The sequence below is a fragment of the Tenrec ecaudatus genome, chromosome 11 (assembly GCF_050624435.1).
Source record: "Tenrec ecaudatus isolate mTenEca1 chromosome 11, mTenEca1.hap1, whole genome shotgun sequence".
Taxonomy (NCBI): domain Eukaryota; kingdom Metazoa; phylum Chordata; class Mammalia; order Afrosoricida; family Tenrecidae; genus Tenrec; species Tenrec ecaudatus.
Genome location: NC_134540.1, coordinates 87,624,163 through 87,646,170, shown reverse-complemented (window position 1 = coordinate 87,646,170; position 22,008 = coordinate 87,624,163). Strand labels below are relative to the sequence as shown.

Here is a 22,008-nt window from a genome sequence, read left to right as displayed (position 1 = left end):
CCTATAATTGTGAGTCTGACTTCTCATATTTAAAACTAAGATGGTAAATTGATAAATTAGTATAATTTGTAAACTAAAAATATAATGGAACCGGGTTGATAGTCGGATATGGAACACCATATCTAAGAAACTAGAGCTAAGTACAATTTTCTGAATCAGTGCCCCAAATGACGCCAAGAGCAGGCCTGAGAACAAGGACACCAAGGAAGAACTCTTTTTGTGGTTGGGCTGTGTTATCTGTTCAGTTACCCCCCAAATCCTTTAAAGACTTTCCAAGATGCCCCAGCAATCTGCTATTAATTACACCATGGACATAGTGCCATATTTGGTCTAGGACATTCAAATCCTACCACTATCTATTTGGCTCTGTGTAAGTCATTAAGTATTCTCAACTGGAGATTCCTCATCTGTGAAATGCAGGCAGTACTGCCACCAGTGAAATGAGAAATGTAGAATCGCGTTGTAAACTGTAAAACACTCAGGGCAAGCTTCTTATTGATGCGATGCTGTAAGTTTAAAGGGGAAGAAAGGGGACTTGAATGTCATCACTAAAATACAGTGTGTGTTATCTCTCCCCTGCCTGGAGGGTGGGGCTGGAGAGGATATACTACGCAGCTGGAGAACAAACAGTAAAACTGGTGTGTAAGAATAGAGTTTAGAGTTGAGTTGCTGGCTTTTGAGCACGGAGGGTACATGACAGGATGTATTAGTTTTCTGCAGTACAACTGGTTCCTGTGTTCAGGTGCTAACGCGAAGACTGGCGGGTTAACTCTAATAACCCTAATAACCTGACATTCTGTGATGCTCATCTTCCCGACACAATCACTAAAGACAAAATGAGTGCATAAGCTAGTGTGTTGAAGAAAGCTGGTGGTGCCTGGCTATTTCAAGATAGAGCGTCTGGGGTCTTAAAGACTTGAAGTTAAATAAACAGCCATGTAGCAGGGAAGCAACCAAGCCCACATGGAAGAAGCACGTTAACCCCCGTAATCATGAGATGTCCATGGAATCAGGCATTAGAAGACGCAAAACAAACAACCATGCAAATGGTGTGGGGGCAGGGTGTGTGGAGTGGAGACCCAAAGCCTATCTGTAGATGATTGGACATCCCCTCACAGAAGGGTCACAAGGAAGGGATGAGCCAGCCAGGGTGAAGTATGACACCAATGAAACACACAACATGTCTCTAGTTCTTTAATGCTTCAACCCACCCCCACCATCATGACCCCAGTTCTACCTTACAAATCTGGCTAGACTAGAGTATGTACACTGATACAGATAAGAGCTCTCAACACACAGAATGCAGGACAGATAAATCCCTCAGGACCAATAATGAGAGTAGTGATACCAAGAAGGTAGGGGGACGGTGGGGGGAAAGGGGAGAGAAATGGGGACCGATCACAATGATTGATAGACAACACCCCCTATCCCCTGGATGAGCAATAGAAACATGGGTGAAGGGAGACAGCGGATGGTATAAAATATAAAAATAATTTCGAAATTATCAAGGGTTCACAAGGCCGGGAGGGGAAAAAGCTGATACCAAGGGTTCAAGTAGAAAGAAAATGTTTTGGAAGTGGTTGGCAACATATGTACACATGGCTTGACACAACTGATGTATGGATTGTTATAAGAGTTGTATGAGCCTCCAGTGAAATGATTTATTTTTTTAAAAAGGAGTTTTTCCTTTCAGGTGTGTGAATGAGTGTGTGTGTGTGCCTGTGTGTACATGACGGAGGTGTTAGATATGTAGAGGTAGAAACTAAAGCTGCTTCATTCCTTTCTGAGCTATCAAAGAGCGCTCCACATCGGATGAAAAACAGACACGCGTACTTTTCAAAATCACTTTCTTCATCTATTTGGTAGAATATGGCTGGGTGTTAAGGAGTATTTTATTTATTATAAATTCCCCTGTTAAAGGTGTTTGGGGGGATAACTGAAGCATGGATCTCTAAATCCTACTCTGGACTCCTTTGTTATCTGAGTCTATTTTCAGAAAAACCATAGTTTTTCTCTTGGCCTTTCCTCCATTCCTGTGGACAGGAGCCGGCAGTGGTTTAGAGATGCTGCTCCTCCTAGGGCCACAAATACCCACCCTTCCCTTTTCCTTGGCTCAGAGAGCTTTCTGGTCTTGCCGTGGTCGTGTCACAGCATGGCCTCCTGGCTTGCACTGGAGTGTCCCCAGATGCCTCTTCGGTTTCTAGTAAAGGAAATCGTAGGGTAGCAAGGGCTGCAGAGATAGAATTTCGTCATCGAATTGCTGGTTAACACAGAGCTCTTGGAAACTATAAGAGGGCCTTCGAAACAGCCTGAGAAAAAGTACATGCACTTTTCATTCTCCTTTTGCACAAACTCTTTGAAGCCCCTGCGTATTTTTCTCCCTAAGGCTCCTTCTTGCCAGGAAGCTCACATAGGAACGAATAAAACTAAAGTCAACATACTTCAAGAAGCAGCCAGAAGTCCCTCACTGCTGAAGCCATGTGTGAGATCAGGTTAAGTGTTAGGCAAGGCACTTAACCAACTTTCATCTCAACTTCAGAATAAAAAGTGGAACGGTGTTTTCAAATTTATTTGTCCACTGAATGATCTCTATTCTTTAGAGAAGCTAGGATTAGGGGCTCATTTTCATGTTCACTTTGATAGATAATTTCAAAGAGAACTGGACAGCAAGCCATTATTGCTAATCGAAGGCACTACGGAGGAGGCCCGTGGCAAGCGTGAGGACGGGACGCTCAGCTGGGAGCAGGGTTGATAACTGACGTGGTGGTCATCTGGAAAACCTTGCTGAGAATTCCTAAGTGATTTAATTTAGAAAAGCAGCTCCCCAGAATGTATGAAAAATACAACTTAATGTGCACAGCCCAAGTTTACACTCAATTCGCAGCATATATTTGTGGCACTAACTTTGTTTACTTAGGAATACATTTTTTCTTTCTGCCTTAAAAAAACAGAGTGCTGACTAACATTTGTTACATGAGAATGCTTTCATGACTCAGGAAGTTTACTTTCAGTAAATCCAAGGGATATGAAAGCACTATGATGTGCGAAGTTATTACTTGGGATAAAGATTCCAACCTCATTGCTTTCAGCCTCTAATGCGTTAGATAGAAATGCAGGTATTGTTGATTTATACTTTATGAGGATTTATTTTCCTTTTTGGAAGAGGCATATTTGACAGTGTCAGGGAGAAGAATGAAAAAGAAATTATTCCTAAGAATGACCCCTTACCTTTGCTTCCTGTCCATAAGCAGATTGCCCCTCCCAGATTAGGCCTGGGCTCCTCATGTCGGGACATCCTTCTAAGATATGAACGGAGAGAATGGCAACTAACCGCTTGTTGCCTTTTTGAAAATTGCACGTTAGGGCACAGCATTCATGAGGTGCAAGATTTGCCGTCAGGAAGCTACAAAATTAAGCATAAGGTTTGGTCTGCACGGGCACTTCATGCATTCAAGAAAGCTAAATTACTTTTAATTATTAAGGAAGGAAAATTACATTGCTAATTAGAGAGAATAGGCAATTTTTTAAATGACTGAGTCCCAGAAACGAATTCTATGTTTATCATTTCATTTAAGCTCAAAATAACCCTATGAGGCAACTCTTACTTATTAGACGTTATTTATTCATGAGGAAACAGCCGGAGCAAAGTAATGTGCTCAAGGCCATAGACACGGGTAAGCCAGTGCTGAACCATGGTGTTCTGACTGTGAGCTCATGGTCCCTTCTATCCTACCATCACTACCTCTCTTAACAGCGCATCACGATGGTAGCGTGTTCTTTAATAGCAGTAATCCAGGATTCTGCCATGATTGGCGATGTTTTACATTCTCCTTTCTATGAATTGGTATTTCCAAATCGATGAGTGAGCAGTCTCCAGTTAGTTTTCAGGCCGGTCACATGCATAATTATACTACCAGATCCATGTTAGGTGACTCATAGCTGGGGCTTTCGGGGCCTTGTCAAGTGTTCTTGAACTTTCTGAGTGCTGAGAAAGGAGAGCGGCACCCAGCGCTTTCTGTTGGCCTCGTGGCCTCACAACGCAAAGGGAGGTCCCATGACACTGCTCCCTGACTCTTGGTTCATGAACCGCACTCCAACCGAATAAGATGAAACCAGAGATTGGGTTACAAAAAAGAACCAAAAAGGTAGATAAAAACATAAATCTCAAATGCAAATCAAGTTTTCTTATCTTGAGATGAAAGGCACAACATACATAAAAGGTCTAAAGTCTTGGTATGTGTGAAAGAATGCAAGGAATTATTGATTCAATACTTCAAAATGTCTCTTTCAGTAAAGAATGGGACTGTGGTCTACTCAGATTTTGGGGCTTATTTTTACAAAGGGAAAAACCATTTTATTCATACTTGTGGTTTTGATACCAGGGACTTCAATATTAAGTACTCATCCTTATACTGAACATATCACAACAGAAAAGGGAACTTGATAGTTGAATACTGGTCAGAGCATTATATTGTGAGCCATATGTCTAGGCAAATATTTAGAATATTAGAATTTAGCAAGGATGAAAAATGGACAGGCAGTCGACCATTAATCAGTTTTCCCGGTCTTACATGTAACAATAAAATGTTTTTTTTATCTGTCTGATTATATCTCTATGCTATTAACATACTAATGTAGTCATTAATTTCATCTGAAATTAATAATCCTCTTGACAATAATCAAAGTAGTAACTTATTACAGTGTTTCAGTAAAAAATAGAGATATAAAGTAGCATGTATCTTAACTACAACAGAATTCCATCACCTGACCAAAATAATCATTTCTGTGGTTTTATAGTCCAAATATTGCACTAGATTCCTGGTCAAATTGAACTTGGAAAGCTTGAAGAGGTCATGGGGCAGTCACCTTAGAATAAGATGCTTATGTAACATTCCAGGGTTAATAAAGTTTGAGGGTTTTGTGTTTGGAAGGATTATAGAAGATGGCGTTTTATTTTATTATACATATATTATTAAAACTGTTTAACATGGAAACTTAAAAATATGTCCAAAAAAGTGAATATTATGAGGGTAAATTTTAAAAGTATTGCTATAAAGTCAGGAAAATTGTTTACTAAAGAAAATGCCAAAAATCGAAGCTATTGTTTCTCCACACACCACCCATGTCAGTCCATGTGCGTCTGAAGGTATTGAATGCTTCTCTCTCGCCCTTCCTTTAAGCAGTCTGTGCTGTTGACTTGCATTCTATCAAAGCAGCAGTTTGGATACTCGAGGGACTCAAATTATGTTTCTTTTCCATGTTCTTTGATTTGGGGAACAGAAAGAACTCTGCACGGGCAGGATCAGAGTTCTAGGGTTGACTGGGTAAAGTTTCCCAGTGGAATTCGCATTAGACAGTCCTTATTATTACCCCCAAGAAGATCTCCTTTAGAGTCTTCAAAAACCTCACCCTAACCCACTCAGCTAACCCTTCTCCCTTGGATGTCAATCCCCTGGGAAGCCACGTTTGGGATTGGACCTTGCTCTCTGCATCATCTTCATAAATCTAAGACTGTCCCTGGTTACAGTTCATTCCGTAATGTTGTCTTCATCTCGTTCATCTTGCTTTGAAAAGACTCATGGAAAGATCAGCTCTCTGAGCGCCCGTCAGGCTGAAAGGTTGCCGAGGTCAAGATAGTCTCTAAAATTAAAAATGCCAATCCAAGTGAGACCCCAGCTTCACGTAGAATTTCATAGAGTCGCCACATTATCTCTGGGTAAAGTGATAATTGAGAAAATTGATAATTAAGATAATATTTTCTTCTTGTCTACCTCTTTTTCTCCCTACCTCTATCTCTTTCTTCCTTCTTCTCTCTCATTTCTGGTTTTCATTTTTAAGAAGAAAATACCTGTATCTCTACTGACAGTCTGGTGTGTGTGTGTGTGTGTGTGTGTGTGTGTTGTTTTTCCTGATCAAGAAACAAAGATACATAACATCTGGCTGTGTGTTCTCTGCCTTTTGTTCCTGAATTTGGTTTACTCAAGTGAACAGAATAATAAATGCCCCCCTAACGATGTCCACATCCTAATGTGACTAAGGTTGCATGGCAGGTTGCTGATGGAAGGACGGACTCTCTGGGAGGAATCCGAGCTTATCTAAATACGAGCTTGTCTAATCCCCCAGGGGCCAGTTCTACCCTAGCTCATAGAGTCAAGCTGAGTTGGAATTGACGGATGGCAGCGGATTGTGTTTTGTGTGAGTTAGTTCATGAGGTGGGCCCAGGGTCATTACTGGGTTCTTTCACACGGAAAAGAAGGCAGGGGCGGGAGTGGCAGGGTGAGGCACAGCGAGAAGAATGGTGTGGTCAGAGCTGCCTTTGAAGAGAGAAGGGAAACCAAGGAATGCAAGCAACTGCTGGATGCTGGGAAAGAGGGAAAATGGGTGTTCTCTTAAAACTCATTCAGTGTCTTTGAGGCAATTCCAACTTATAGTGACCCTAGAGGACAGAGGAGAACTCTACCCCCCCCCCCCGCCCCCAACACACACACACCCTGATGGTTTCTGAGACCAGAACTCTATGGGAGTAGAAATCTTCATCTTTCCCTGAGAAGCAGCTGGTGCTTTAGAACTGCTGACCTTATGGTTAGTAGCCTAATATGTAATGCACTGAGCCACCAGGACTCCAGGGGAAGGGCGGGGAGCGAGGGTGGGGGGGTTAATCCTGCTGCCATATTCTTTTTATCAGTGAGACCTATTCTGGACCACTAGTGGTGTAGTGGATTATGCATTGAGCTCTTAACCACAAGGTTAGTGGCTTGACCTTGCATCCGCTCTGCAGGAGAAGACGAGGCTGTGAAAGTCTGAGAAGCCCAACAGGGCAGTGCTGCTCTATCCGACACGCTTCCCACGGATTGGCATCCAGGCGGTGGTACTATGTGTGGTTGGTTTGTTGGTGTTACTTGTGGAACTGTAAGATAACACTTTTTTTTATTGTGAGCCACTAAGTTTTTCACTTAGAGCTAAAGTCGCCCTAATAAGTGATCTACTTCCTTTAGCTTCACTGGGAATTTATAATACATAGACTGCCTAGAAAATGAACTAGCGTGGCTTTGTGGTTGCTGGGTTCAAATTCTGACTTGCTTTTGTGTAGCTGACTGACGTTGGAAAGTTAGTTAAGTCCATTATCATCCTCCCCTCCCATGAGAGATTGTGTATACTCTACAGACTCTGTAGCACCTGCTTGACTCCCAGTAGGTGCCCAACTAGTGCTAGTGGCAGTGCTTGGTGTGCTTCTCCATTTCCAAAACAATGGGATTCTTTAAATTTTTTTAAGTGTGGATGGTGCCAAAAGGTGGCTTTTAAAAGGATCTAACCCCTAAAGAATGTAATTTATTTTTAGGCTGCCATTAAATACACTTCAAAGCCTCAGAATGATCCCTGAGCTGGAGCGGGAGTGACAGTTTTATTAACTCAAGCACTAATCTCTGACTCAGGTTTGAGAGACATACTTTGCAGAAAGAAAGGGGGGGAAGCACTTGCTCTTCTTGCTTTAGAGAGGCTTAGTTTCTGTCAAGGACAGTCATTCATGTGCAGAGAAGAATTACTGACGTTGTCATCCGTAGGAAACAATTCACAGTACCCGGGGGTATGCTGTCTCCAACCTCTCCCCCTGCCCCTCCATTAGTGATTGGCTGGGAGGATACTACAGTCACACCACAGCTCTGGTTTATTAGGGTGAAAGGATACAAAGCAAATCCAGAAAAGGGACAGTCCAGAGGATGCCAGGCCCAAGTTTCCAAGAGCCTCCATCATTTGTGTCCCATCGGATATGTATATGACGACATGTGCAAAGAGTTATCTCCTTAGGACAGCTCACTAGAAATGCAGAACCTAGGGTTTTTATTTTGGTCTAGTCATGATAGCATCATGTGTCCAGTCCATTCCGAAATACCAGACCCCTAGAAGGAAAGCAGGGCGGTTACATAAACCACATTATTTCCACACTAGTCTCGGCATAGTGAGCCACCTGAGAACTGAGGGAACATTTTATGTCAGTATAAAGACCTGGTTGCCAGCCAAGGGGTCTGGCAGGCCTTTCACGGGTACCAGTCTCTAGCCTGCTGTGAACCTTTGAAACTTTTGAAGGAAAGCGACCCCTTGCAATATTTGAAAAATGGAAAATAATTGTTCTTTTTCTTAATTGTTCTTCTTAATACAAAATTATTTAATTTCTGTAGCAGATTTGAGAGTTGTCCAATTTGAAGACTCAATCCAAACTTAGTTTTCAGTGTTTGTGAGATTTCAAGTTGCCACATGAATTTTTTGAGTTATTGTCATATATTGTCAACAGTAAACTTATGGCTCTTTATAAAAAAAAAGAGGGCAAAACGTGTATTTCAAACATCAAGGAAGAAAGTCTTTTCAGGAGAGGAAAGGTTAGCAGTTAGACCCCAAACAGAGCTACCAAGGTAGTTAGATGAGTAGGGGGTGGGAGTGGGTTAGGGAGGAGATAGAAGGGTCATTTCCATTCTGTGTCTCCTGCCTATTCTGAAGCTTCCGGGCTTCTCCTGGAGTGCCTCTGAGCTCTGTTATTGCCACCAGCCTAAGAAGGTGAGGGAACACATGCGCATGATTGACAGGGTGAGGTTGGGAAGCGCTACTTGGTTCTCATCCTCATTAGCCAACTTCATTATCAAAGGCAGACTCCCTTTGTGAATATAAATTAAAATTGAAAGTGGAAGTTCCCTAATCATTGTGAAGTAAGACAAAGATTTTGTTTTGTTTTGCCTGTGTATTTACTATACAGTATATGGAAACACCAAATTCAGAACATGTTGAATAGTTCAGGGCCCTGCCAGGCTTTACCTATGACATTACATTTTGAATAATTTACGGGTTTGACCCTGACACTGAAGGAGTTCTTGGTCTGAGAGGTCGAGAGCTAACACCTCGTGTCTGAATGCCAGCACACTTCTCTGAGTGGGAATGTGAAAATTGTGCCATAGTACACGTAGATCGCGGCAAAGATCACATGCAGATGGCGCAGAGCCCCTTTCTGCGTTTAGTAGACTGTCCTCATTAGAAGCCGAAGCCTCCTGTCCTCTGGAACTTTTGAGAGTCATTGTTGAACTCGGTGTTTACTGTAGGCTACCGACATTTAGAGCCTTGTTTCCAGCACAAAAATTCAGTGAAAACACACTGCCGACAGCAAAATGTACAAGTATAGATAGAGGCTTCTCAGCAGCCATAACAACCTTCCACGCTCCAAGTGCTCGATAGAGAATGTTCTCTTGGGTTGTATTTAAAGATATCAGCACTTCTATTTTGTAGAAACTGGGTTGAGATCATCTGATCATTTTAATTTCTAGTCTAGTTTTGTCTCGACCGTTAATTCCATTGCTAGAAGAAAGGGGAAGGTAGCTGGTGTTCGGTGCTGCCGGTTCCGCCCATAGCAGCCCTGTGTACCAAGGAGCAGACACTGTGCCCTCCCGCAGATCCCTTTTCTGTTGGAGCCTCTCGTTGTCGCTGCCGTGTCAGTCCTTTCTTCAAAGTTCTTCCTCCCTTTTGCTGCCCGTCCACTTTACCAAGCAGGATGTCCTCATAAGGTTTCGCGAGGGGGTAATCTCTCAGTTCTTGGCCTTGCGTGATGAAAGAACACAGAAGCCGGTTTGTAACCCACCTGGGTTTTTATGAAGGACAGGACAAGCGTCAGGTTTTAGGTCTCCATAGGGTTCCAGCTGGGCACGAGCAACCTCGTGGAAAAGCGCACCCACGTCTGAGGAACGTGGAGAGGGATCCCAGGGACCCAGGGGTCGAGGGGCAAGAGGCTGGAGAGGCCAGAGCACAGGAGCAGGAGGACTGGGGCACGAGAGCCTTTGGCAAGAGAGCGTGTCAGCGCATGCTTCCTGCCTTTATTCTAGCCCACCTCTTGGTTGGGGGAAGATGGGCTTGAAGGGATTGGTTGACCCCATTGGCTGGGTTGAGCCCACCTTGGTGATGTCACGAGCCTGGGCCTCGTTTGGACCTCCCGGGCGTACCTCCCCCTTAGCTCAGGGCGTCAGTAGGAACATGCTCAGTTTGGGGTCTTCATAGACATTTAATAATCACCTAATTTCCTTCCAACCTCATTGCAGGTGTGGGAGGGACAACCTCCTGCCCTCAAATCTAGCTACCTAACACCCTTATACACAGGGACTGGACTCTCCTGATAACACTTCAAAAAACGTGTGTGAGATAAAGTCTCGCCATCCTTGCCTCAAAGGAGCATTCTGGCTTCACACTTCCTTCAAGATAGATGTGTTTGTTCTCTTGGCAGGCTATGGTACGTTCAATATTCTACACCTCCACCATCATTGAAATGCATTGATCTTTGGTCTTTCTTACTCCACGTCCAACTTTCATATGCATACGAGGCAATCGAATATACCAGGGCTTGGGTCAGGTGAACTTTAGTCCTTAAAGTGACGTCCTTGCTCTTCAACACCTTACAGCGGTCTTAGGAAGCAGATTTGCCCAATATAGTACATCGTTTGATTTCTTGACTGGTGGTTCCATAGCATTGATTGTAGATCTAAGCAAGATGAAATTCTTGACAATTTCAATCTTTTCTTCACTTCTCATGATATTACCTATTGATCTAATTCTGCATAAGTGAAAATGACAAATATGTAATATTTTGAGTTAATCACGGGTTTATTTTTTGAAGATATAAACAATCTGAGTTTTATATATATATTAATAGTAAAATAATTGCTAAACTGTTCTACATTATCTGATATTAAATAATTCATCTTATATGCTAGTTTAAGATTAGAAATTCTGTTTTAGCACCTTATTTGAGAGCATCAATTAATAAAATGAAACCATATTCTCTTAATTTTGAATTATGTATTTTTATCTAAAATTACACATTTAAAGATTTAGAATCCAGTGTTATTTAGCATGTAGTACAGTAGCACTTAAAGAAGTAAAGTATTTAAATAATTGTTTTTTCATTTATTCAGTACACATTTTGGAACTTCATACCCAAGAACTTATTTGAACAATTCAGAAGAATAGCCAACTTTTATTTTCTTATCATATTTCTGGTACAGGTAAGTCTGGTCATTTTTTCTCTCAAAGCACAGGCATGTTGGCGTTGTAGGAACTATATGAGCTTAAAACATAAGCAGTCAGTTGATGTTGAAGCTGGTGTGGGCCCCCTTTTGGTTACCCTCATCATTATCTCTTTAGTAATAGGAAGGAAATCTAAATTTTCTAATATTTGAAATGAATCCAGCAGCCAAGCTGATTATGATTGCATGTATGCTAAGCCTCATTGGATCCTACAAAGAAAATTCAAAGAAGCTACACAATAAAAATAAACAGAGACTCAATATGGCCAGGAATAACTAGGGAGCAATAAATCAGATGTATTTTGAGAGAAACAGTCTGATTTTTCTCAATCATGTCAAGTAAATTAGAAGAACTTTTAAAATTCCCCAAATAGTAAAGTGTTCAAAGGATATAGTTAAAATGTGGCACCAGCATTGTTCAAAGGTAACATGCACTGGAATCAGACTGTACCCTTGCACGGCTAACAGCTGACTGTCCATCCTGAGGCCTGGCCACGCATGAGAACCACTAGGAGCAGAGGGACACGGGTTGCTGTTGGGGGTCATCCAGTCAGTTCTGACTCGTAACCAGCGGTGGGAAACAGAAGATGATGCGCTTAACCCAGCCGTGCTAAAGTCACCAGTAATGCACTTTTAATGCTGCTGTAATTCTTTTTTAATTGCAGTTGATTATTGACACACCCACAAGTCCTGTCACAAGTGGACTCCCGCTGTTCTTTGTCATCACTGTCACAGCCATCAAACAGGTAAGAAATTTAAAAAGAAAAAAAAAACAAAACACCTTATTTCTTATCTGCTGTCTCCTTTCGTTCCAAACAGAGCCCCCTGATTTATTTCAGCTGGTTAATAGAAATTTTAACTTGGTTCTAGAAATTTATTTTTGAAGCTTTTTTTCTTTCCAGCAAGTACTTGTTAAAATGGAGAAGTTGTGTAATTTGATAGCTTGTTTGTTGCTCTGTGAGCTAGTGGAGGCTTGCTTTTCACATTCTTGAATCCATCAGAGAAGAGGAGTTGTTTAACCTGTTCGAGTCCAAAACTTTGTTGGCCACAAGAATATGGTGCCCCCTCAGAAGGTCTTGGAATAAAAAGTTAATACAGCGTCGACTTTCTTCTGACTCATTCATACTTTTAAAATGTGGGTCATAGTTTTTTCTAGTCGTGATATACATAAAGCTCGTAATCGACATCAAGAAGATTGCATCTCCGTTATATCCCTGATTTGCCATTGAAATATCACATCCTCCTTTTTTGTGTGAAGCGAACGTAAGAGATCTCTGCTAAGTTTTGCACAAAACCTACAGGTGACACATAGGACGACTTCCCACATAAAATAAAACCCGTGTGAAAATGCAAACCCGGGCTTTCCCTAGCATCGTCCACTTCTGGTGAGGACCGGTACCTCCTGTGTAGTTATGAGCCATCTTCCCTAGGCCTGGAAGACGCCGGCATCACCCTGGGACAGGTATTGATATTTGGGCCAAATCCCGCCAATGCCTGTTTTTGTAAATGAAGTTTTCGTGGAACGTCTCATCGCCAGTCTCATTGGTCACCTGTAGTCCATGGCTACTTTCTCACTAGAGCAGTGCAGTGAGGTCGCTGCAGTGGAGCCCGTACGGTTCACAGTCTAAACTACTACTCTGTGGCCCTTTACAGAAAAAACATGGCGGCCCTTGCTACTGCCTATGGGCCCTATCTCCTCCAGAGTGGGGTTAATTTGAATTGCATATAAAGTGAACTGGTTTCATCCTGTGTTTCAGTAAGCTACATACATTGTCTCCTAAATCCGAAGGGAAATACTTCATTGTTCTTCAGACCTTTGTCTGATTTTGGTGTTTAGTTTATTTTATCTTCATCACTGTCATCGGCTCTTTTGATACCTTGTTTCTACAATTTTATAGAAACAATTTTGTGTGCTAAGAAAGAGTGTATATCATAGTTTATTCATGATCTTTAAACTTAAGTGTATTTTCACATCTAGCAAAACCTAAATCCACATGCTCCTCAATTGGTTTAGAACACATACATACTACATCTCTTCATTTCACTTTTTTTTTTAATCCTACACCAAAACCTTAGACCCTATCTCATAGCTGAGGGTTTTCAGAGAAGCACCACTTTAAACCTTGTAGAGCTATTAGAGAAAATTAAAAATTTTATATGTGCTGCTACTTAAGGCAAGAGGATTTAACAGTTATAAGTATGAGGAAAAGCTGCTTTCCAGTGCCTTATGCAATCCCAGAGTGTAGATAAAAAACAGATAATTTTCCACGGTTTTATAATTCATAAAAATGTATATATACACTGAAAACTGCAAGTGAGTAAATTGAGGCAACATACTGTTTGGGTTGACGGAGACAACCAAAAAGAGTTAAGGAGTAAGAGCCCCCAATAAAATGATTCATTAATTTAAAAAAAAAGAGTTAAGGAAAGATACACTATTTGTATTTTTTCCAAGGTAAAGTGTTGTCATTGTACTGGTAGAAATATAATTGGACTTAATCTCTTGATGGACTAATGGCATTCCATATTAAAAGTTAAAAGTGTTATTCCTCTTTTGACTCCGATATTGCTTTTTAGAAATTTATCCTAAGTACGTAATCATGGATATGCTTGAAAATATAAATGTCAAATAACTGCAAATGTTTAAAGTGAACCCCACCCTGGCCCTCAAGAGGGGAGGGGCCAATAAGGGTCTAGGAGCACTAGCTTCAGAAGACAATCTTGTACGATAGTTAGAAGAATATATTTCTTCTTCATATCCTGCATCACAAATATTCTTTACATTTTCTGGATTTATTATCCATATTCTGAATTTATTTATTATACAGATATTGCATATCTGTCACACGGAACTTCTTTCTAGGCATTAGAGACGATAATGGTTTTTAAAAACGGGCACACATCTCTCCCACTTAACATTCTAGCAAAGGATAAACAAGGAAACATATAATGCAATATCAGATTGTGATGCATCCTGTGTGTACGGCAGGTGAAGGCCTGTCTGAGGAATAACATTTGACGAGAGAACCAAGTAAAAAGAGAGAGTGAGGCTCTAGGGCAGTGGTTCTCAACCTTCCTCATGCCGCGACCCTTTCATACCTCATGTGGTGGTGACCCCCAACCATAAAATCATTTTCATTACTACTCCATCACTGTCATTCTGCTACTGTTATGAATCGGCAACCCCTCTGAGGTCCTTTGACCCCCCCCATAGGGTCGCGACCCACAGGTTGAGAACCACTACTCTAGAGGAAAGGTCAAAGGGCAAAAGAATTCATGGCTGAGGAGGAGCAAGTACAGTCCCAAAGACAGAAACTAACTGTGTGTTAGAGCGTATCTTCCCCTTGTTCTCTTGTCCAGCAAGAGCCTCACTTGTTCTAGTGTCTGATCAGAGACCCCAGGCCGAGGCCCTTGGCAGTAGGCAGTCATTTATTTACCCAGGCAGAGGGGACAAAGTGAGGAAGCAACATTTTATTTTGCTTCATGGATTTAAATCTTTTTTCCTAGGGTTATGAAGACTGGCTTCGCCATAAAGCAGACAATGCAATGAACCAGTGCCCCGTTCATTTCATTCAGCATGGAAAGCTTGTTCGGAAGCAAAGTCGAAAACTAAGAGTAAGTAGTAACTGATACAGTTAGCTTGTTTAGCACCAATAACCATTTCACTTTCTCTAAACACAGGCTGTCTGGATTTTAAAATTGTTATTAGATTATACCAGCCAATGAAGACAAGGAAAGCCCTAAAATAATTTCAGAAAATACCTTTCTGAATAAAGCAAGCATATTTCTCTAACGCCACCAGTTGGACATGTACGAGCATTGGGACAGAAACCTCATCAAAAGTTGCATGTTAACATTTTAATGGGTTGTTAATATAACTACTATATTATATGTTACAATTCTTGACAGATCTGTGTCAACAACTAAGAACACCTGCATATGTGCAAATGACGGATACGATTTTTAAAGTTTGTCTTCCAGAGTAATGTTTAGCAACCTAGCTTCGTGTATAAACTGACTTGTTACACCTCACTCAGTCATCTTCCTCTTCAGTCATTCTCACCATTTGGTAGCCCTCACCCTGCCAACTAGCTGTGTCCGTGTACCCCTTTCCTGGCGGTGCGCTCTCTCTCTTGACTGTTTTTCTTGGTCAAAAACTGAGGAGGAATCTGAGCCCAAAGCCAGACTCGCTGCCCTGGAGTGGGATTCAGGAGGTCCTGAGAAAGGAGACTTGCTCGCTCTCGTGGGAAGGTACTGCAAAGTACCGTTTCTCTCCCTCTCCAAAACCATTCTGGAAAAATCCAGGAATTAGAGAGCAAGGACAAGTCATTCTCTAGGTTTTCCCAACAGCCCCGAGGATCAGTTGTATTATCACAACTAGAAGGAAATACATGCATTTTCACAAAGATGCCTTCCTTAATAAAAGCAACGAGTACATTAATTATGCCTTCTTGGTGATGACATGAAATTATGAAGATCAGGTTTTATTTAAGAATCTACAAGGCAGAATATTCTGTCATTCATTTTTACGTTGTTTTAAAATTTTTATTGTCACTTCTCTTTTTAAGTAATCGGCAGTGTTTTGAATTCTGTCATATAATACTTAGAACTTTAATATGGCTGTTTATGAAATACTTAGTTTTTGGCCAAAGGCTTTTCCCATTGTGACATTTTAAAAAATACAACTTGGAATGCATCCTGCTTGTTCTGAATCAAAGATAATCTTGTTGGAAAGGTTATGCGCTTTATTTATTTATTTATTTATTTATTTAGGTTATGTGTTTTCATTGCAATAATATTCAGTAATGTACTCTATGTCACTGATCTAAAATTGATACTTTTGAGTTTATCTTTACTAGTTTGGAGAATTATATGTCCTTCCTTGGTTTCAATGAAATATCTGGGAAAGGATCTTTTTATAGCTATACATTAGCATCTAATATCTTCCTGGAAATAAGCACTGTATGGATCTGTAAGTGTAGACTGAGTGAGCCATGTTATCTGGAGGCTGCAATGTAACACGTTAAGTTCCACTCAAGATCAACGTGGAAGCTCGCAAATAATGGGAACTAGATTCCCTGTGTCCTCTCTTTTCTCTTCTTCTTAACCCAGAACTGCTTATCTTGGCTTTGAAAACTTAAGTCTTGTTGACTACATCATGGTTAATTAAACTGGGGCTTGCAACTCCCTGTGGGGTCCCCCAACACAACTGGCAATGGTGAAAGGTTTCTGCGCACAGAATGACCAAACATGAACTCCAACTCAAACACATAGTGACCCTGAGATGTTTCTGGCCACGCTAGCCTGTGTTGCCAATTTCTCCGTCTAAGAGGGGTCATGAGTGGAGCCGTTTTACATGCGCTGGTACTAGGGGATGTGGGAAGGGATATTGTGAGGATAACTTTGGAAAAGCACATGTCAACAAAAAGAATGAACGAGTCATCGCCCAGTACTTTGAATTCTTAGTTCGCTCATTCTTCCTGTTCTGTCTTGTAGGTGGGTGACATCGTGATGGTGAAGGAGGATGAGACCTTTCCTTGTGACTTGATATTCCTTTCCAGCAACCGGGGAGACGGGACCTGCCATGTTACAACAGCCAGCTTAGACGGAGAGTCAAGTCATAAAGTAATGCTCCTCCCACGGGAAATTCCACAACAATGGCTTGCCATTGACGTTCAGCATTGGAGATAGGATCGTACACAAGTACAATGATTGAAGCTGCTTGGGAGCTGATTGTGTTCAATGGTCACAGTGGAAATCCTAGGAAGTTGTGCCAGCCAATTGTATTTTTCTCACGTTCTCTTCCTCACTTTACCCTTTCCACCCACAATGTCTACCGCAGATAAGCACCAGTTAATAGGAGTCACTTCAGTATTAACCTCTCTTATTTAGCTGATGTGCTAAATTACCGATTTAGGAAATGAATAAATTTAGAAGATTTTCATCCCAGTAATCAAAATTAGTGTCTTTACTAGCCTAGAATTATGTGAAAAGTCAGGCATATTTTGAGATTTTTGCCTAAAAATATTCAGTGGGTGTAAATATTTTAATAAGTATTTTCTGAAGTTATAATTAATTTCTTACATTCCATATGGAAGTTTGTACTAGTGGCTGGTTCTATAAAAGTTTTAATTAACAGTTGAACAATAATTAAACATAGCTCTATTAATTGAAAGCTTGATGGTTTTTCAAAATGCACACATTTCAAGGAGCTTTGAAAGTGGGCCTGGTTCAGTGGATTCAGCGAGCTCTAGGGCACCGTCTCATACAAGTATAACTCCGAGAAGCAGTGCTTAAGGCATTCCTTGGTTGGTATGTAGGTACTTCTTATGGGAAAGGGAAGCTTTCTTGGCAAAAACACCAAAGGATATACTAATATTTATGGATAATTTGTGATACTATTGTATAAAAGCCCTGCGATCCTCACCCCTCCGCCCCCCTCCCCCCCAACCAGGATTTACTTTCACATTCTCTATATAGAAGCATTTCCAAAGAATTACCATTTTTGTCATATATAAGCAAACTACTTTGGGGGGCAGGATATAGGCAATTCCTGAATGACTCGTATGTTTCTCGTCATCTGCTGCTGGTGGCTCCTCTGAAACATGAAGGAGGTAAGGCTCCCTAACCCACTGGGGTGTAACCAGCATTTCCGCCTCCTGGCTGACGGTGTCTGTCTCCGGACTGGCGTCGTGTATGTGTGCCTCTCTGGTGGGCCTTGATCCTCCGCAGGCCGTGGTCACTGTTTTGAAAACAGCACTCTGTGGCAGTTCTACTCCAGATCTGAAAGTGTTAGAAGGAGGTTCCTCTTCTGACATGCGGTGTACCTGGACTTTGCATTGTGATAGAATGCGCTCTAGTTTTGTTTCTGCGCACTTGATTTGGCTTGAACAAGGCCTGAACTTGTGTGCGTCCTTTTCTTAAAATCCAAGTGGGAAAGCAGAAAGAGGTCAACAGACCTCGGGTGAGATCCCAAATAAGTCGTGTACTCCTGACTGATGTACATATGAGCAAGTTTTCCTAAGCTCTTCTGAGGTTTTCACAGCTGTATAATGTAGTAAACCTATCATTCAGTGTTTTATCAATACTTTATTGATCTTATTCTTGTTAGGTTATAAATAGAAACGTTTCCCCAGAGACAAAGATAAAAGGCGATTCATAATAGATGAGAGGGCTGCAAAAAGTCTGTTAGTTCTATTCTTTTGTTTGTTTGTTTACCCAGTTTTTTAAGCCCCCTCAAAATCCCTTTTCATCAGCCCCTCATTCAATAGTCTTTCTCTCCTCGCTCCTCTCCCGGCAGAGCAGGTGCAGCTGCGAAGACCACCTAGTCACACTTAGAACTCTCAAGGCCAGTGGCTCTCAGAATGGGGTGTGAGAAAAGCCCCTTGTGGTCTATTCCTGGGACTGTTCTTTCCCCTATTACTTGGCCCACCGTCGACTTACTGAGTCAGAAACTGGGGCTGGAGAGCAGGACTCTGTGGTTTCACAAGCACTCCAGGTGATGCTGATGTTTTCTAATGCTTGAGAAGCCTCGGGGTGTAGGCCCAATGAACAAGTGTGTAAGAAGTGTACATGCTGCCACAGTGGTGTGTGCGGACAGTTGGTGGGCGAGTTAGGAGGATTAAGTGATGTCTCGGAAAGCAAGCTCTCTGTAAATGGTAGGGCACCCTCTAAGTAGAAAGCAACATTCCTAGATTGGTTTCTGGATTGACAGTCATCACTGTGACTAACAGTTTGAAGTCTCCAAAGGTCAAACAGACTTCCCAGTTATTGCCGTTCGCCATATGAGTTTGTTCAGTGAGAACACTAGGTGAGAATGGAAGAATTAGAATTGTTGGCACCGTAATAAATAATACAGTAATCGCAACAGTATCTATGCTTCTTTAAATATTTACAACCATGGCGGGTACTTTTTTCATTCACTTGGTAAACCAATCGCTGTAATTGGGTTTATTTCATACCATTGTTTCCCAAATTGGCCAGTCACGCCCCTGGGAGTGCTGGAAAGGTCCAGAGGCGCTGCATGCGCAGACGTCAACATTTTATCCTGGGTAGGGACTCTCCTGCAAACGTTTTTAATTGTCAGTGGTGCACTGAGTAATATTATTTTCTTGAAAAGTGGTCCAAATAAGTTTGGAAACCTGTGATTTACAGCATAAAAATTAAATTTGTTTGTTGCCTTACGGAAGATCCTATCCAGTGGGCTGCGCTTTATGATTTGGGTCATGCATTCCCATTTGCTATCCGTTTGCAGACTCATTATGCAGTTCAAGACACCAAGGGGTTTCACACTGAAGGCGACATCGATGGGCTACATGCTACAATTGAATGTGAGCAGCCTCAGCCCGACCTCTACAAGTCAGTATCCCATCAAGTATCTCTTTCCCCTCTCAATACTGCTCTGCTTTTTCATCTCCTACAGCAGTCAAAAGACGTTTAGACTGAGTCCAAAGTATGCCAGTAATACTATACACTAGTTTAATAGGCTTCAAATAGATAGCTTTTCATATGTAAATACCCAAAAGGCTTAATGGAACTAAATGAATTAAAGCAATTAATTTTCTTTCCTTTGAGGAAGTAGGACCTAAAGCTGTATTAAGGAAAACATTTAAGTCTTGGGTATACATGGAAAGTGAAAGAAGACAGTCGAGTTGCTGTCCCCTCTCTGACCTCTGGTGATCCCCTGTGCGTCAGCACAGACCTGTGAGCCACAGGGTTTCCGGGGGCTGCTGTTTGAGAACTAGGTGGCCAGGCCTTTCTTCTAAGGCCCCTCTGAGCACACTCTCACTGCCAATCACTTGGTTAGCGGCCCAGGGCAGGGACCACCTGCCCTCCCCAGAGATGCCACCAGAATAAAGACAAGCGAGATGGAGTAGGAATAGTTTACATACATACTAGGCGTCTGTGTTACAGTTTATAATAGCATCATTCCCTTCTTAAAGTTAGGAAAATCCATAAATATGGTTTAAAAGAAAAGGTGCTTTAGGGTGCTGACTCTGCTGGCCTGTTAGTAATTGCACTTTCTTTTTTTGTCAGATTTGTTGGTCGCATAAATGTTTACAATGATCTAAATGACCCTGTGGTAAGGTAAGGAGACACACTTTCTGGTAAGGATTTTGGGCTATCTTCCTCTAATATTATTAACTTTTATTAGTAAGAGGTTTTTGTTGTGCCTGTTCCTATGGGTTCTAAAGAATGGTTCTCTTTGCGCACGCACATCTGTATGTGTTAGGTAAGTCAATGAGTTAGTGAAAATTGTCTCTCCCAAGATTCTGTTGGAGGTGCCTTTTAAGGGACGGATCCCAAGGCAAAGGGTAGAACACACTTGCCTGCCATTAAAAATACCCTTGGAGAGAGAGGTGGATCATAATGTGCCTTCAGCTATGCAATGGAAAGGATGTTTACTCTGGAGGCCATTTTACTGGGATATATTAATCTCCTAGTCATTGGAACAAATTTTTGGCTCTAGAGTATTTTTGAGATTTAATAGAATGTGCCTCATGAAGGACATAGGTGAGGCTCATTTCCACCTAAGAAGATCAAAAGACTGTCCCCAGGTCATGATAGCGGTCACAGCTCAGTGCTTTTGCTTCCCATGTTTAATCACAGGGGCTTCAGGGGCTCGTCAGACACATTAGGAAGCCTCCAGAACCGCGCCGCCCATCAGTATCTAACTCTGTGACTACAACACGGTGGTAGCTCGGAACCAGTCCCCGAGGCTGGGTAGATAATTACCCTCCTGTAATTCAGCTTGTACAGCTTTCCACCTCTATAAGCTGAATCGGTCTCTTCTTAGGTCTATTGATATTTCATCTGGGCATTATTTCAAGACCCTTTTGGCAGGCTTGCTAAGAAAACATTTGAGCATTATATTTTAAGCAATCCATTTTGTCATTTTTGCAGTTAATATCCCCCTGCCCCCCAAGAAACCTAACTTGTTAGAGAAACGTTTTGTCCATATTTAAGTCTCTAAATTGTTAATATATATGAACGAAAACCTTTCCCTATAAATAAGCTCTTATGAAAAATGACTGCCAATAGATGCTGAAATATAAATCCCCGAGTTTCACTGCTGTAAAAGTATCATAAAAGGATTATTTTTAGGGAAGTACTTTGTATACTTTTTGTCCAGCATGTTTATTATTATGATACATCACAGACTAGTAGGTTTTGGGGGGGATTAATGGAGGCATTTTTTTATTCTTTACTAAATACATATTATTCCGATGGCAACTTTCTTGTTATCTTGGAGAAAGTGTTCCTTGGAGAAATTAATTTGTATTTGAAAAAGTAAATAGGTTTCAGTCTATTCATATTGCCAGCCAGATAAATCTGAAAAAAATAAACATTTTATTTCATTCATGCTTTATATTTAGAAGATCATTGGCTGAGCATTTTGGCAAGAAAACTAATATTTTGTATTTGAATACAAACTCTATTTTAGCTTCTTTAGTATTTACTTTATTTGATAGACTTTTAATATTTGGGTTTAAAAATATTTATAAATTCATGGTTTGAACAGCTATGAATTATGTATCCACGTTCGCCATCCACTCAAAGTGATACTTCCCCTTCCGCCTTGACCAAACGAAGCTAAGTCCTTTTTTAAGTGAAGTATTTTTCAACTGCTCAGGGACACTTTTTAAAGGTTCATTTGTTTTCATAAGTACTCATGACACAAATTATCCTGAGTGTGTTACTAACAGAAGGTGACAATACTTCTAACCCAACCAGACAACCCATGTATTACCCAGGGGTCTTCATGTTTAATGACTGTCAGCCACACAAATGGATGCTGAAACTGTTTGCTCACCCGAGGACATCCATGTCAGTGGATGTCCCAGGATGTCACTCATCCTGGGAGCAGGCTCCACTCTCCCTTGTCTTCAGTTAGATGCAGTTCTGAACTGTCGTGGCCAAGCCTGTGGTGCATGTTTTAGGACTGTAACGTCCC

The 22,008-nt window shown here is 41.4% G+C and overlaps 1 protein-coding gene across 7 annotated transcripts in view; it reads left to right on the top strand.

Moving 5' to 3' along the window:
* The window catches only part of ATP11A (ATPase phospholipid transporting 11A), a 224,818-nt gene that overhangs the window by 131,472 nt on the left and 71,338 nt on the right, over positions 1 to 22,008 (top strand). For all 7 annotated transcript variants that reach the window (XM_075563407.1, XM_075563411.1, XM_075563409.1 and 4 more), the window contains exons 3-8: positions 10,944 to 11,033; positions 11,720 to 11,800; positions 14,562 to 14,669; positions 16,551 to 16,679; positions 19,309 to 19,412; positions 20,091 to 20,141. In XM_075563407.1, coding sequence (XP_075419522.1) covers positions 10,944 to 11,033; positions 11,720 to 11,800; positions 14,562 to 14,669; positions 16,551 to 16,679; positions 19,309 to 19,412; positions 20,091 to 20,141 — 563 coding nt within the window. The remainder of the gene's footprint in view (positions 1 to 10,943; positions 11,034 to 11,719; positions 11,801 to 14,561; positions 14,670 to 16,550; positions 16,680 to 19,308; positions 19,413 to 20,090; positions 20,142 to 22,008) is intronic.